This window comes from Cebus imitator, unplaced genomic scaffold, assembly GCF_001604975.1.
Source record: "Cebus imitator isolate Cc_AM_T3 unplaced genomic scaffold, Cebus_imitator-1.0 Scaffold632, whole genome shotgun sequence".
NCBI lineage: Eukaryota > Metazoa > Chordata > Mammalia > Primates > Cebidae > Cebus > Cebus imitator.
Window position 1 is genome coordinate 268,414 of NW_016107947.1, and position 17,515 is coordinate 285,928.

The 17,515-nt window shown below is 35.3% G+C and overlaps 1 protein-coding gene across 6 annotated transcripts in view; it reads left to right on the plus strand.

Annotated features, from left to right (window-relative positions):
• Positions 1-17,515, plus strand: part of TASP1 (taspase 1) — a 249,705-nt gene that overhangs the window by 150,683 nt on the left and 81,507 nt on the right. For all 6 annotated transcript variants that reach the window (XR_001821353.2, XM_017517441.2, XM_017517445.2 and 3 more), the window contains one exon: positions 6,096-6,206. Coding sequence is in view for 5 of the 6 variants with exons in the window: in XM_017517441.2 (XP_017372930.1) it covers positions 6,096-6,206 (111 nt within the window). In the remaining variant the exon portion in view is untranslated. The remainder of the gene's footprint in view (positions 1-6,095; positions 6,207-17,515) is intronic.

The following is a 17,515-nucleotide window of genomic DNA, read 5'->3' on the forward strand; positions in this document are numbered from 1 at the left end:
AAAAAATAGGTATTTATTATAAATACTGTGGAAAATAAAGGGAGTAAATAAGAAAAATCAAGCATAATCCACATTTTCTAGATAACCAGTTAAAATGTTTCCTGCCAGACTAAAATAAATCTTTATAATACTATGTGTTTTGTTTTGATAATAGAAGGTTCACTCAGGTGGTCATTTTTACCCTGTGTGAAGACTTAGTTTGATTTGAAGCAATAGCCTTCATTTAGAATTAATTACAAAGCAAAGGATAAACTTTCAAATTCTATTTTAGGCTCCCTCAGTGATGATTGTCATGCTAGCTGAAAATCACCTTGTTTTAATGGAAGGAACATACAGAGAATAGGGCGAAGGGCATGAAAGTAATAGAAAACTTTTCTTAAGATGGCTATTATCCTCTTTGTAGTATTTATTAAGTGTTTGCTCTGTGCCCAACTCCATGCTAAATGTGAATTTTCTCATTTTGTCCTCAAAACAACCCTGTGAGGTAGTTGGTATCTCATTCGCCATTTTACAGCTAGGGAAACTGAGCCCTAAATAAAGACTCCCAAAGTCACCCCACTGGATTCAGACACGAGTCTGACTGTAGAATAAATACTATTAACCCTTATGCTATGTAGGCCTTCAGGTAGGGGATGTGTGTAAGAGACAGACAGGGTGGTGCAGGGAGAGGGAGGAAAGGAGGAGGGAAAGTAAGAATGAATGAATGGAGTAAATAAAATGTACAAGGTGTCCTCTTAAAAAAGACCCTGCTGCTTGACCCAGAAATCTCAGATTTCTCCTAAAGATACATAAGCTTTTTGTAATGTAAGTTAATGTATTCACTAGAAAAATAATGGCATTGTTGGAAAGATTTAGATGACTGGAAAATAAAGATACTTTATTAATTAACTCTTCTAGTTTCCTTGGGGTTTTGCCAACCTTTTGTAGATTGAGAGAAATCCACAAACAGATGATTTAAAGGTGGCTTCACTGAAGTGGTGTCACATGATTGAGGAAAGTGGTCATTCTAAAGGAATGATAAATATGCAGGACTCCATTTTTTAGACAATATAAAGTATTTAATCAAATTATTCTTTTTTTATTCAAATGACCTAAAAAGAAATTCTGTAGTTGGAAGCAATTAAATATATCTTGGGTTCCCCCTGCTCCCGCCAAAAGGTCAGTTAAAGTAAATATTCTCAGATCAAATGATCTTTTTCATGTATCGCTGCTAATGGCATCTGATAAATATATGTACATGAGCTTATCAAAAATTGTTGGAATCAACATAAAGTTGCATGTTTGAAATGGAGAAAGTAGCTAGAAGTCATAATATTTCCATGTAAAGTTTTCTGAGGCATTCTCAATCACCAACAAAGAGCCGCTTATATAGATTAAGAATGCATTTGGCCCCATATATTCATTGACAGATGAATGAATAAAAAACACATGGTATAGGCATAGAGTTTCCATTCAGAAATATGAAAAAGTTATGGAAATAGATGGTGCTAATGAGTATACAACAGTGTGAATGTACTTAATGCCACTGAATTGTATACTTTAAAAATGGTTAAATAGTAATTTCATATTATTTATGATAGGAATTCATCTTGATTTAGAAATAGAACTAATTGCAGTGACTAAAGAGGCAAGTTTTTAAAATTTAAACTTAAATTTAAAAAATCTCGTGTAAAAAGATGCATGGGAAGAGACTGGCTTTAGGCAGGCTACCCAGCAGGCTACCCTGAAAACCCTCTGGTTTTCAGGTCTGTCCTTTCTCTCCTGCCTTCCTCAAAGTACGTGGTTTGTTATTATTATTATTATTATTTTAAAATTTATCTCACTCAGTGGCCATGGCGGGGCCTTGATGCTCATGCATGTCACTCCTCAGTCACGCTGCTGTGCCTCATGCTTAGCTATGCAAGTGTGGGCATGGAAAGTTGTATTTAGTCAGATATGGCAGAGACATTCAACTTAATGCTCTCTGAAGATCCATCTATCCCCCATATTTCACAGGCCCCTTGTAGTTGCCTAAGAACATGTAGCTTTTTCTAGCCAGTGGACTGAAATGGTGATGATATTTGTCACTTCCAGCCTAAAGTGGTAAAACAGCCCTCTGGAACAGCAGGGTGGCCCTCTTGTTCTTGTGGAGGGGAAGTATGTGATTCAGGTAGTGCATTTACAGGTGATGGAGTCTCTGTCTGCGTAGGTTTGTTCTTTTTGCTTAGGTTTGAGTGAGTGAGTGTGTGAAGCACATCTTTAGGCAATGCAAGTATGACCTATAACATTAATGAAAATTATATTTTAAGCCACTGAAATTTGGGCTTTGTTTTTGCAGCCCAGAATAGCTATTCTGACTGTTACTCCAGGGTGGGCTTTCGCCAGACATGTTTGATGAAGTGAGAGAAACAGGGAGGCTTTCAGGAGTAAGGGAATGGATGTAAGTTGATGAAGCATGGAATTTTAGTTGGATAAGAATAGAGGTGAGGACCTGAGTGGGTTGTGGAATAGTTAAAAGGCAGCAGAATTAATGGATGGCAGTTTTTGGTGAGATGGAGGGAATGTTGGAGTTAGAGGGAGCTAGAGAGATAGAAGTGAGATGATTGCGATTGAGATCACTCAGGAGTTCATATTACTGCTAAAGATGGGAGTGAGTTTATCAGGTAGTGTGCATAACTGGAGGAGAGGATGTCAGAATACCTAGAAGCCAAGATATTGGGAGAATCATCTAGATTAATATTAAATTCAGCAAGAATGATGACAAGTAGTAGTGTTGGGCAGAGTAAAATTGAGCTGGGAGTTAAAATCTCTAAGAAATTAATTTGTCTTTACACATCTGAAACAGTCTCTATTCACCCTCACTCTAGAATGGTAGTTTAACCGATTCCAGGTTGGCAGTGTTTTTTTCTGATTGTTTTTTGCCATAGCATCTTTAAGATATTAGTCTTGCGGCTTATTTTGTTGCTTGGAGATATTTAGTTATCAGTTTAAACTTTTTGAATTTTTTTGTAGGTGATTTTTTTTCACTTTTCTTTTTGGTTAGTTTTAAAATATTTTCTTGTTGTCTTTGGTCCAGGGCTTCAAAATGATACAACTAAGGATGGATTTTAATTTTTATTCCCCTTTTTTGGAACTTTATGTGGATCTTTAGTTTAATAACTTAAATTCTGGAAAATTCTTATTCATTATTCAAATATTAGTGTTTTCTTCTCCTTTCTTTTATCTCTTTCAAAATGCCTAAGGGCATTATCATTTTCTACTCTGGGCCTTTTAACTCCTCATTTTCTTTTTCTTTATCATTCTAGGCTCCCTTTCTTTTTCTTACTGTATTACAGTTTGCTCTGTTTCAGGGATAGGCAAACTATGACCTGTGGGCCTGCTTTTGTATAGCTCATGAGCTAAGAATGATTTTTTAGTTGTTAAGACTTGTTGCAAAAAATTAAGAAGATTTGACAGACAGAAATTACATGTAGCATTCAAAGCCTAAAATGTTTACTATTTGGCCTTTTATAATTTTTTTTTCAACCTCTGTCCAATTATTTTTACTTCTTGAAATGATAGGTTTTTTTTGTTTGTTTTGTTTTTTGCTGTTGCTTATTCTTCCTTATGGTTGTTTATATGTGTGTGTGTGTTGAAGTTGGGGGTTGCAATTTTTTATTTGGAGTCCATCTTCAGTATGGGTTTTGAAAGTTTAGGTATACCCACAAGATAAGACATGTATTATAATTCAGAAGTCTTTGAGCATGGGACATGCTGAATTCTCAGCAACAGGAAACATACTGGGAAAGAGTGAACTGGGGCTGGAATAAGGGTTAGGATTAATCTGAAATGACCTGGCCATAGAGACTGGCATTCCTAAGGTCATGGGAATGTCCAGGATTCCTGCTGAATCCCGGGTTTTTATATGAACCCTTGAGGTTGGTATGTAGAATACACAATCAGGGTATTGACATCAGGACTGGCCAGAATGACAGTAAAGTGAATGCTAGGTAACCAAGCAGAGGTCTGATACTTCTGGGGAGGTATTACAGTATGTAGTAGCACCCTTGTTAAGTGCTGTGTACTCTGGGCTTACCAGAGAGTTGTGACTCAGTAACAGCCTGGCAAATGAATGGATGGGGAAAGAAATGAAGGTCAGGTCCATATTTTGAGGACTGATAAGTACCAGGCAGGTATCTTCTGCCAATCTTTGTCCTAGACTAATCAGACAGGAAGAATATGGAGAGATAACTCTAGTAGTTGTTTTGTAGATCCCTTGGGATTTTCTACATAGACAATTATATCATCTGTGCATAGAGACAGTTTTACTTCTTCCTTTCTGCTCTTTCTGCCTTTTTCCCCCTTTGCTTTATTACAATGGCTGAAATCTTCAGTACATTGTGAAGAGAAGGGATGAAAGCAGACACCATTGCCCTGCTTCTGATCCTAGAGAGAAACAGTGTTTTGTCATAAAGTATTATGTAACTGTAGGGGTTTTTTTTGCAGATGTTCTTTATTTCTAGAAATTGATAACTGTATTTACAGGCCTAATCTGTTTCAAGTATAGTTTTTTTGGGCAGTGGGCAAGACTACATAGATATGATTTTCTCAAGAGATACATAGTGTTTGGTATCTTTCTGTGATATTAGCAGCCACTGATGATTGCCTCTATCAATTACTACATTATGGGTTGCAAATGGTTATATCCCAATTCTATTAATTTCTTTTTTCATTTATTATCTGGGATACTTCTATAGAGAAAATATTCCTTCATAAATTGTTTGGTTACTCTGGTATATAGTTCCTATAAGAAGGAAAGAAACATGCTTGCTTGTTTTCTTTTATCAGCTTTCAGAATAGTAAATTGGTTTCATCCATCCTCCAAAGGTGATCAGTGCTTTTAAAAACATGAGTTATGAATTTAATTTTTGTTTTAATCCATTCATTTGTCATGTTTATTGATAGTAAATAAGTGTGTATTTTTCGTTTTTTAAGAACTTGGTATTTTTTCACTTCTAATTTTCTTGTCAGGTCTTTTATAATCCATATTTTCTGCTAAGATGTAAAAACATACACATACTTGGATAAGTAAGGACAGAAAGAGTATATAATGAAAGACTTATTTCTAATCTTAGTGATTAAAGAGTGGAACTGTTTGCCTTTGAATCATACTTTAGCGCTATAGCAGCATATTCTAAGAAAACTTCGGATTTTGTAGGTAAAACCACGGAAGTCAAACTTTCTTTGAATGGAACCTACAGGAGAATAAGCTTTGGTGTCATGACTCCTTGTTAAAGATGACCAATGTCAGAAAATATAAGTAGTAATTTTAAAAGTTTCTTGGTAAAAAGATCAATCACAACAGGATGCAGGAATTTACAGGGAATTTCTGATATAAAGTATAACATTTCACTGTTCAACATCAAATATGTGCACAAAGGGAATTTAACTTTATGGTGCTTCATGAGCTTAGCACAGTGTACATAGTAAGTGTCAAACATGGTTTCTTTCTGTTAGCTTTATTGTCATCTTTTTCACAATTATAAAAACAATATTGCAAAAATTTACTGAATAGTAAATGCCACAGAGTTATATATTGAATTATGTATTTAGATCTGCCTTTAAGTATAGATATTCATTCACAAATATATATTTAGATCCTGAAAGATGTTTACATTTGCTCTTTACCAAAAACTACAGGGAAGCCATTTCTGGCAAATATCTGGCAATTTCTAAAAAAAATTCATACTTCTATGAACTGATAGTATTTGTGGCAATGAAATGCCACATATTGAAATGCACCTATGTGGTTTAACAATTACATATAATATTTTTAGGAGGATTTTTTTTGTTAGTGCCTAACACCAGTCATAATACATATTAGCTAAATGGAGAACTGTGTATCATATGAATTTGTATTGGTTTGTTTTTGGTTGATAAACTGTGTGTGTAGTTTATTCTGAATCTCTTTTACTAAAATTACCAGATTGCTCATGGAAGTCATTTCATCCCTCGCTGAATTATCTTCCAAGCTAACTACTCTCTTAAATGATGCATAAGCGTGTTCTAAAGCTACTGAAATAAGTAGGGTGTTCTGTGCTGATTTTCTTCAACTGTTGGTTTCTTTGGATTTCTAGGATGTGGAGAACATCTTGTGCGCACCATACTGGCTAGAGAATGTTCACATGCTTTACAAGCTGAAGATGCTCACCAAGCCCTGTTGGAGACTATGCAAAACAAGTTTATCAGTAAGTATAACATTAAGAAGGTTACATTCTTCTAAATATAGATTATTTCACTGCTATAAGCACTGTGTGTCAGGTACTCCGTTTGTATTTCTTCACCTACCTCTAGGGCCTAGCAAAGAGAAAGACCCACGGTTAAAAATTGACTGTGAAAAGAAATTCCACCACAATAGCGAGTACAGAATGAAATCTTCCATATAACTAAGCTAATCCCCAAGCTATAAGACACCGACAAGGCTTACAGTGATATATAGTGGGATAAATATATAACTATATGTTCATAAGAATTGCCCAGTGGCAAAATGTGAGCTGAGAAATGAGGCATGAATAGGCATGTAAGGTCTATTTCTAGTGATTTATCAGAAAAAGGTTGATTATATTCATGTTACTATGTCCTCAAATATATCAGAATCAGACTTAAGTTTTATTGTTATTTTGTTTTAACAATTACCATTGTTGAATGCTGTTTTAAAGGAAAACCAGATTCTTTGGCTTAATAGCATATGTTATTTACGTAATAGTTATTAGTTATTAGATGCATTCTCAGAATGTTAATGAGAAGGAATTATGTTAAGTGAAATAAGCCAGGAACAGAAAGAGTAGAAAAGTAGATGCTCATCAGAAGTTCACTACCTAGAAAGATCTCTATAATTAAAACTATAAAACACTAATGAACAAAATTGAAGAGGACACCAAAAATGGAAAAATACTTCGTGTTTATGGATTGAAAGAATCAATACTGTTAAAATGCCTATACTACCCAAGGCAATCTAAAGATTCAATGTAATCACTATCAAAATACAAATGACGTTCTTCCGAAATAGAAAAACAATCCTAAAATTTATGTGGAACCACAAAAGACCCAGAATAGCTAAAGCTATCCTAAGCAAAAATAACAAAACTGGAGGAATCACATAATATAACTTCAGATTATACTATAGTAACCAAAATGGCATGGGACTGGCATAAAAACAGACACGTAGACCAACAGAGCAGCGTAGAGAATCCAGAAACAAATCCACACACCTACAGTAAACTCATGTTCCATAAAGGTGTCAAGAACATACGCTCTGGAAAAAAATCTCTTCAATAAATGCTGCTGGGGAAACTGGATATCCTTATGCAGAAGAATGAAACTAGAAACTCCTATCTCTCACCATATGCAAAAATCAAATCAAAATGGATTAAATACTTAAATCTAAGATCCCAAACTATGAAACTCCTACAAGAAAACATTGGGGAAAATCTTTAGGACATTGATCTGGGCAAAATTACATGAGTAATATCCTACAAGCATAGGCAACCAAATCAAAAATGGATGGAAGAGATGATAACAAGCTAAAAAGCTTCTCCGTAGCAAAGGAAACATCAGCAAAATGAAGAGACAGCTCATAGAATGGGAGAAAATATTTGCAAACTATCCATCTGACAAGGGATTAGTAACCAGAATGTAAAAGGAGTCCAAAAAACTCTATAGGAAAAAACAGTCCTAAAATTTTATTATTTTTAGAACTCTTGCAAACTAATAATCTGATCAAAAAATGGGCAAAAGATCTGAACAGACATTTCTCAAATGAAGACATAAAAATTGCAAACAGGCATATGAAAAGTGTTCAACATTATTGCTCATCAGAGAAATGGCACATCAAAACTACAATGAAATATTATCTCACTGCAGTTAAAATGGCTTATATCTAAAAGATAGGCAATAACAAACTCTGGTGAAGATGCAGAAAAAAGAGAAACCTGGTACACTGTTGGTGGGAATGTAAATTAGTACAACCACTATGGAGAACAGTTTGGAGGTTCCTCAAAAAACTAAAATTAGAGCTACCATGTGATCCAACAATCCCCCTGCTGTGTATATCCCCAAAAGAAGGGAAAACGTATATTGAAGAGATACTTGCACTCCCATGTTTGTTACAGCACTATTCACAATAGCCAAGATTTGGAAGCAACCTAAGTGTCTAGCAGATGAATAAAGAAAGAAAATGTGTCATATATACACAATGGAGTACTATGCAGCCATAAAAAAGAATGAGATCTTGTCTTTGACAACAACATGGATGGAACTGGGAGAAATCATTATGTTAAGTGAAATAAGCCAGGCACAGAAAGATAAACATCACATGTTCTCATGTATTTGTGGGATCTAAAAGTCAAAACAATTGAACTCATGAACATAGAAAGTAGGTTGGTTACTAGAGGCTGAGAAAGGTACTGGAGGACTTGGCAGGAGGTGGGGATGCTTAACAGTTACGAAAAAATAGAAAGAATGAATAAAACCTACTATTTGATAGCACAACAGGGTGACTATGGCCAATAATAACTTAATTATACATTTTAAAATAACTAAAAGAGTGTAATTGGATCATTTGTAACACAAAGGACAAAAGCTTGAGCGGATGGATACCCTATAGTAGACAGTGTGATTATTTCACATTGCATTCCTGTATCAAAACATCTCATGTACCCCATATAGATATACACCTGCTGTGTACCCACAAAAAAATAAAAAATAAAAACATTCATTTCCTAGAAACCCTATGATGGATGTGTAATTATGGCACATGGTAACTTTATGGTTGTGAAGAATGATCCAAAGTACTTTACTAAGTCTAAAGCTACAGATTAGCTAGTTCTACTTCTCCCAGTTTGGGTTTATGCTAAGGGGTTCCTGCACTCTACTCTTTTCTGTTGTTTTGTATAACTCTATAAAACTGTTCATGAGTTGGACTGTAGTATTTCATCTTGCCACTGGGATGATGCCATTACCTAATAAATAGTGAGCCCCATCTTAGAAATTCCAGACTTGTGGAAAAGAGCAAGAAATGTCAGAGCTCACCTAATTGACCCTGTTCCTTTAATAGCTGAAACTTAGTTTGCAAGAGTTCAATGACTTCCTGTAGTCATCTCGTTAGCTAGTGGGTATTTGTTGTGCAAGAACACACTGCCTTCTATTTAAAAATTATAAAAGGTAAAATGGTAAGAAATACAGAAGAACAATGTTCTGGGAGTCAAGACAGTTTTCCCCCTCCGAACTTTGTGTCTGTCTCATTGGATATAACAGGTTGCTTCAGCAGTTTTATTAGGAATGAAAGCAGGAATGTTAGATAAGAAGCAGTTTCTAAATGCCTTCGCTATGCTAAGTTCTATGTTGTCTCTACTGGATTCAGACCATAAATGTGAAATTCTTTTCAATCAGATAATTTGGAAATGGGATTGAAAAAGGAAAAATTTCGGGAACTACTTAGGAAGCACAGATGATATTTACAAGGTAAATGGAAGGAAGTAAATTGGATTTATCAGAGGACTAGACTAGAGGCAAGGAGGTTGTTTTTTCCTCTTTTAACACACAGATGGTGTAATTAATTGTCTGTTTTAGGACAGATCTCTTTACTCTTAATTTTCTCATATGTAAAAGAAGGGGACAGATCTGGATGGTTCCTAAAATTCCTTCCAGCTCCAAAATTCTGTTTGGTCCTTGGTTTAGTTCACAAGCCAAACTAAATTACTTGTATGAAGAATTGTTGTAGGCTGGGTGCTGTGGCCTATAATCCTGGCACTTTGGGAGGCCGAGGCGGGTGAATCACCTGAGGTCCGGAGTTCAAGACCAGCCTGGCCAACATGGTGAAATCTTGTCTCTACTAAAAATACAAAAATTAGTCAGGCATGGTGACTGGCGTCTGTAATCCCAGCTATTTGGGAGGCTGAGGCAGTAGAATCACTTTAATCTAGAAGGCGGAAGTTGCAGTGAGTCAAGATCGTGCAACTGCACTCCAGCCTGGGCAACAGAGCAAAAACTCCGTCTCAAAAAAAAAAAAGAATAGTTGTAAATCAGATTAGTTGTTAAATGAAATTATAGATTAAAACTGTTAATGGTGGATCTCAAGTTTCTATTTGAAATGATTTGGTTAAAACCCTTTCAGCCAATGATGGAAATAACCTAGCAACCACTTTCTTTGTTTTGTGGAAACCATGCTATTCTTCCCATTTTGCTTCCTTTGTTTTTTCTTTTTTAAAAAAAGATTTGTATAAATAATATATCTAGGGATTCTCATTACAATGCATATGTAGATAAATTTAAGTAATAAGTCCAGTAACTCTTTTTCATTCATTCTGAGAGTCATTTCTCCTGTCAGAAAGAACCACTGCTCACAGTTTGGTGTGTATATTTGTGGCTTTCCCTTACTCCTTTCCTGCCTTCTTCCTTTTCTTTTCTTTCTTCCATCATTTTAAACAATCATATAGAAGAGTATACTGTATTTTTGCAGTATACTTTCCACTTACCATAACTTAATGCTCTTAATATATCAGTATACATAGTTTTATAGCCAAATATTTCATGGTTCCATAATTTATTGATTCCTCTACTGAAAGAGATTTATCTGTAAATTTTGTATCATTTTACTGCATATGAATGCTTACTTCTTTATATTCTTTGAACTAAACATTTTATATGATTCCATTTTCTCTCTTTTTTTTTAGCGTATCAGTTATATATATTTTTAGTGATTGCTCTAGAGTTTGGAATATATATTTACAATTAATCTAAGTTCACTGTTTTTGGTAAAAATTTAATGGGTACAAGTGCAGTTTTGCTAAATGGATGTATTGTGTAGTGGTGAAGTCTCAGCTTTCAGTGTACCCTTCACCTGGATAATGTACATTGTACCCATTATGTAAGTTCTCATCCCTTATTTCCCCCAACTCTCCCACCCTCTTGAGTCTCCACTCTGTATTATTCCACACTCTATATCCATGTGTGCACATTATTTAGCTCCCACTTACAGGTGAGAATATTTAGTGTTTGATTTCCTGTTCGTGAGTTGTTTCCTTTAAGATAATGGCCTCCAGCTCCATCCATGTTGCTCCAGAAGACATGATTTCATTCTTTTTTGTGGCTGAATAGTATTCCAGTGTGTGTGTGTTTATATGTGCGTGCGCGTGTGTATATCACATTTTCTGTATCTAGTCATCTGTTGATGTACACTTCAGTTGATTCCATGTCTTTGCTATTATGACTAATGTTGTGGTAAACATCTGAGTGCAGTTATCCTCTTTGTACAATGATTTTCCTTGCGTGGACACCTATTAGGTTGATGCAAAAATAACTGTGATTCTAGACTGTGAATTTTAAGTCATTATAACTAGGCTCAACCATTGTTACTTATGGTTTTAATAATTGGTCTTTAGGTATTTTTCCTAAAGTAGCCAATAAGTTACTAAAATAAAGATTTTTTTTTTTCTCTTATTGCAATTTGAAACAAACTCTGTAGCCATCTTAAATATAGGGTTTGTTTAAATCTGTTTTTGATAAACAAGAATTTAATGTGATAGACTGAATGAAGTAAAATTGAAAGGCATTTCAGAGATTGAAATGTTTTTGTTTCCACTTGCATTACCTTATGCCAAGATCAGGGCTTTGGTTTGACTTAATATTGGAAGTATAAAAAAGAATAACTAATCTCCACATTTCTTTAAAAACCACCCTTCATGTAACACACAAAACTCATAAAAATGGGCAGTGTAAAAATAGTGCCTTAATAATACTTCATGCTAACCAGCTGATTACAGACTGAATGCTTAGTTAAGTGGGGGAAGAAATAAGTAGTTTCCTTTTTAGTTGTTCTTTTTAAAAGATTATACACATGTACACATATAAAGCCTCTTTCAATGATTCAGATGTGACTTTTCCTCTTCATGGTTATTTTTAAACGAACTTGGTTTTGTGAATTATTCCTTTTGATGCAAACCTTGGCTGCATGTGTGGTATGTGAACTGTGGGGTGGCATGATAGCTTCCTGTTTAGTACTTAACAACTAATAGTACATTATTTTTAGCTGTTTCTGCTTATTACTAAGTATAATGATTGATAAAATGTTATCTGTGACCATGACTTCTCCTTTTTTTCTTTGAATGTCTGAACGAATCTAATCTCATCAACCTACAGTCTTTGTGACTATTGTTGGAAAATTCCATGTGGATTATAGTATTATGATTTTGCTCTATATTTTACTTTTTCAAACAAATCAAGAAAAAAACCCTATCAAAAAGTAGACAAAGAACATGAATAGACATTAAGGCAAAGAAGATAGATATACAGCCAAGAGACATGAAAAAATGCTCAACATCACTAATCATTAGGGAAATGCAAATTAAAACCACAGTGAGATACCACCTTACTCTTGCAAGAATGACCATAATTTAAAAGTCAAAAAACAATAAATGTCGGCATGGGTGTAATGTAAAGAGAACACTTTTACACTGCTGGTGGGAATGTGAATTTGTGCAACCATTATGGAAAACAGTATGGAGATTCTTTAAAGATCTAAAAGTAGAACTACCATTTGATCCAGCAATCCCACTACTGAGTAGCTACCCAAAGGAAAATAAGTCATTATGTGAAGAAGACACATGCACATACAAATTTATAGGAGCAAAATTTATAATTGCAAAGATATGGAGCCAACTTTAGTACCCATTGACTAGTGAATAAACAAAATATGGTGTATACACACTATACTACTCAACCATAAAAAAGAATGAAATAATGTCTTTTACAGACACTTGGATGGGGCTGGAGGCCATTATTCTAAGTGAAGTAACTCAAGAATAGAAAACCAAATATATATTCTCATTTATATAGGAGCTAAGCTGTGAGGACACAAAGGCATAAGAGTGATATAACAGAATTTAAGGACTCATGGGAGAAGGTTGGGAGGAGAATGAGGGATAAAAGACTACATATTGGGCACAGTATATACTGCTTAGGTGACAGGTTCATTAAAATACCAGAAATAGCACTTAAAGAATGTATTCATGTAACCCCAAACCATTGAAATACCCTCAAAGTATTGAAATAAAAAAATTAAAACCTTAATAGTTAAACTCCTTTTCTATTTTTATTTCTTTTTAAGACTAGGTCTCTCTCCGTCATGCAGGCTGAAGTGCAGTAGCACTATCATAGCTCACTATAACTGAAAACTCCTGGGCTCTAGCCATCTTTGTGTCTCAACCTTCTAAGTAGCTAGGACTATAGGCACTTACTACCACATCCAGCTGAAGTTTTAATTTTTGTGTGGAGACAGGGTCTCAGTGTGTTGCCCAGGCTGGTCTTGAACTCCTGAGCTCCAGTAATCCTCCTGATTCTACCTCCCAAAGTGCTGGGATTACAGTCGTGAGCCACCATGCCTGGCCCATAAACTGTTAATATGGTAAAGTAGGAAAAGCTGAAGAGTTCAAGAGAAGCAGAACTAGGTGCCATATCTGATAGACCAAGGAAAGAGTTATGAATGAAGTGTGTTCAGCAGGGAAAATCTTGGGGTTTGTTTTATGATCAGCAAGTTATCTAATTTAACAGGTAGACAGAGTGTAGTTAAGAGTGGTACAATTACAAGTGAAAAAACAAACAAGCAATTGGACTTAATATATTGGACAGTCACATAAGGCTTTTGGCAATAGAGTTTTATTCTAAGATGTAGGATGGATTGGAATGAGCAGACCTTGGTGATGAGGTACTGATTTGTAGTCAGTGGCATTTAGAGAAGCAGAATTAGTTGGATAGAAAGGATCATGTACTAAAGACTCTTTTTTTTTTTTTTTTTTTAAACTAAGTTTTACTCTTGTTGCCCAGGCTAGAGTGCAATTGTGGGATCTTGGCTCACTGCAACCTCTGCCTCATGGGTTCAAGGGATTCTCCTGCGTCAGCCTCCCAAGTAGCTAGGATCACAGGCGCACACTACCACACCTGGCTAATTTTTTGTATTTTCAGTAGAGACGGGGTTTCACCATATTGGCCAGGCTGGTCTCAAACTCCTGACCTTGTGATCCACCCACCTTGGTTTCTTAAAGTGCTGGGATTGCAGATGTGAGCCACCATGCCTGGCCGAACTAAAGACTCTTAAAGAGAATCTCTGGGGCTCAATGGCTGATAGAATGTGACAGGTGTGGGGAAAGAGGCATCGGAATAGCTGGAGTTTTGATTCTGAAGGACATGGTATTACCTGCCAGTCAGAAATTATAGGAATGTCATATGTGAAACATTGGATATGTAAATAGAGTGGGTTTGACCATGTTGGTATAGAGGTATTTGCAGAAATGACAGTTGTCATATGTGGGGATAGACCTTGAGAGGGGATTTGAGACTTTGGGGTTGTCATCACAATTTATGGTACTTCTATATGCAGTATTCAGCTGAGAGGCCTGATCTGCTCACATGTCATTTTTTTAAAGAAGCTTTCCTATCCACCCTACCTAAAATTTTACTCCTCTTCCTGCCCTCCTATTCTGGTTTATGTTTCTATGTAACCCTTCTTGATTTATTCTATATTTACTTGTTATTATTGTCTGTTTCCCTTAAGCAGGGCCTAAACTCTAGAAGAGCAGAGATTTTGACTATTATTTTTAACCTCTATTGCTAGAAAAAGAGTATCCTTTGAAGGAGATAGAAAAGACAGAAAGAATGAGGGAGGAGAATAGGACACTTATGATTTGGAAGCCAGAGATAGAAGGGATTTTTTTTTTTTTTTAACATAACTGAAAGGATTGCTATGTATTTAGAAATGTAAAACAATATGCAGAAAAAGCTTTTGGGGTTGGGCATTAAGAGGATACAGGTCAACTCTGAAGTTTGTGTAGTGGCAGAGTAAGAAAAGAACTTCATCAGAAATGATGAAGAAGGGGACAAGTTAGATGCTTTAGACTCCAAATCATCTTGTCAATAGGTGACTGACATCCAGCAACTTAACTTCTAAAATGCGTACAAGTAGTACACAAACATATACCTTGTGTTTTATCTTCTTTTTTCTTCAAGTAGACTACATCTTATAGGGAGGGGGTCACAAAATTGAAAAATAAAATCATATTTTTCTTTCTTTGTGACATAAGATGCATAAGTATAATCCCATAATATTTTTAAGTGTATAGAAGTTTCATAAAATGTATAGAATGCATTTAAGTGAGTAGGTGGATTGGGAATAAAAGGAAAAAGAAAAGATGGGAAATTTCTATAAGGATGACAGTCACTTAGAAAATGAATGTGGCTTTGTAAGAGCTATCAAGAATATTCATTAGGAAGCTCATGGTAGAATTCAATGCCTTTTGCTTGCCCCTTTCTGGGGTGTTGTTATGGTGAGCTCTGAAGTGTCTCTCAGAGTGCCTTCCCTACCCCTTTTTAAATTGAGGCTTAAGAAATAACTCATTTGAAACAAGATGCAGAAAGTTTGTGCAGGAATTTCAGGAGGTTGAAGAATAGGAAGAATGATTAGACAGATAATCCTCAGTGGAATTACTGAAGGTGATAGATATGTAAGACTTTTTTCCCTCTGGATAGAATGGATGATTAAAAATCACATTTAGAAGCCAAGGCAAGGCAGATCATTTGAGGTCAGGAGTTCGAGACCAGCCTGGCCAACATGGCAAAACCCTGTTTCTACTAAAAATACAAAAATTAGCCAGGCGTGGTGGCAGGTGCCTGTAGTCCCAGCTACTTGGGAGGCTGAGGCAGGAGAATGGCTTGAACGCAGAAGGCAGAGGTTTCGGTGAGCAAAGATCTTGCCACTACATTCCAGCCTGGGTGACAGAGCAAGATACTGTCTTAAAAAAAAAAAAAAAAATCACATTTATTGACCCGGACAACTGTCATTTGAAAATAAATAGTTCATCTGCATGTTATGTTGAGTTAACACCTACATTTGATTTTGTTTCAGTACATGTTGATTATGAAGAACAACCATGACAATTTCCAAAGAACCTAGAAGTTACCTTCTTTGATATGGTGGATGCATTTTTATCTTGGGATGATACTCAGTCAGTGTGTGTGGGAAGTCCAATTATTTTTCTCTTCTTCCTTTCTTCTTACAAATAAGAAAAAGAAACAATTTTGTTACTGCATTAAATTACTAACAGTATTGATCAGCAGCAGACTAATAAGATGGACTTATCAGAATCAGTGGAAATGGGTAGCTGGCAGCAAGAGAATAACTTCTTGGATTTGGGGCTCTCAAAATAGAAGTTGGTTTTCTCCCTGTGGCTAAGGTTTCCTGTTTGCATGAAAGCCTTCTAGAGCCTGGAAATTTCATATATTTTGTACATTTGGAACTTTTTAAGTAGCAGATAATGATTGTATCAACCACAGATGTATTCTTCACCCAGGCCTTTGGGGAACCAAACCAAAAAGCCATTTAAAATAACTACTAAATTTTGATAACGGGAAATAATTTTGTAACATTATTTGGTTGGAAAGCAAATAAGCATACTACTAACAAAGGCAAAAAAACCAAACTCCCAGACTCTGTAAACAGTCTCACGTTATGATAAAAAGAACTTTTGTTTTGTTACTGGTTTATTTGATTTTAAAAGTGATCAGTTTAGGGGACCATGGACTTGATTGTAAAGGTTGGTGCCATCCCACAGTTGGGAGCTGCCAAACTATTCACAGTTGGTACTTTATTGAGTTTTATGTTAAAAGATGTTTATGAAGTATTAGGATGTAATTTAAACCATTCAAGGAGTTTGTTTTATTTCATGCAGAAAAAAACCCAAAAATCCTTGTTTCCATATTAGCAATTGTTTTTTTCTCCTAAGGGTACTGATTAGGTGATCAAAAAGCTTTTTGTCTGTTCCTTTAGTTTGTAAGCATATGGGGAAAACCACTAATATTAGTTACAGTAAACTCAAAGTATATAATTATAATGTTGGAAGAAGCAAAGGGGAATTAAATCATATGACTCTGAAGGTTGAGTTGTACAGTATATTGACTGATTAGTCTGAATATGGCCTCAGCTGCATTCTGTGGATTAGGTGAATAAATCCATAATTATAATGCTCATATAACATAATTTAGAATTATTTTATAGTTGTGAAGTTTCTTCCCCTCATTATAATCACACTTTTTAAAACCTATCAGATATTCTAAAATAACTATGACTTTTGAGCCTGTGGAAACCACATATTCATGAGGGAAGAATGAAGTGTATTAAACAATGTTATCTTAACCTTTTATGAATATGGTAAAACCCAGCCCATTCATTAGCATCTACAGGGGGCAGCTTATGCTGAGTGCTTCTCAAATACTGTCTGAGGCTTAATGACATTAGTAATTTTCTGGTATTGTACTGTACTTCTGGGTTGATTTTTAGTTTCAAATTGGGTAAGCTCAGAGTATCTTTAAGTAGCAAGATTTCTAGTCATTTAAAGTACTTAAACGAAATCAAGCAGCAGGGTTCATTTGAATTTGTGATTAGGAATTCTGTAATTGTATTTGTTAGGAAAATTTTGAATGTGTTTGCTGTAAGTTTGTGTGTGTGTTT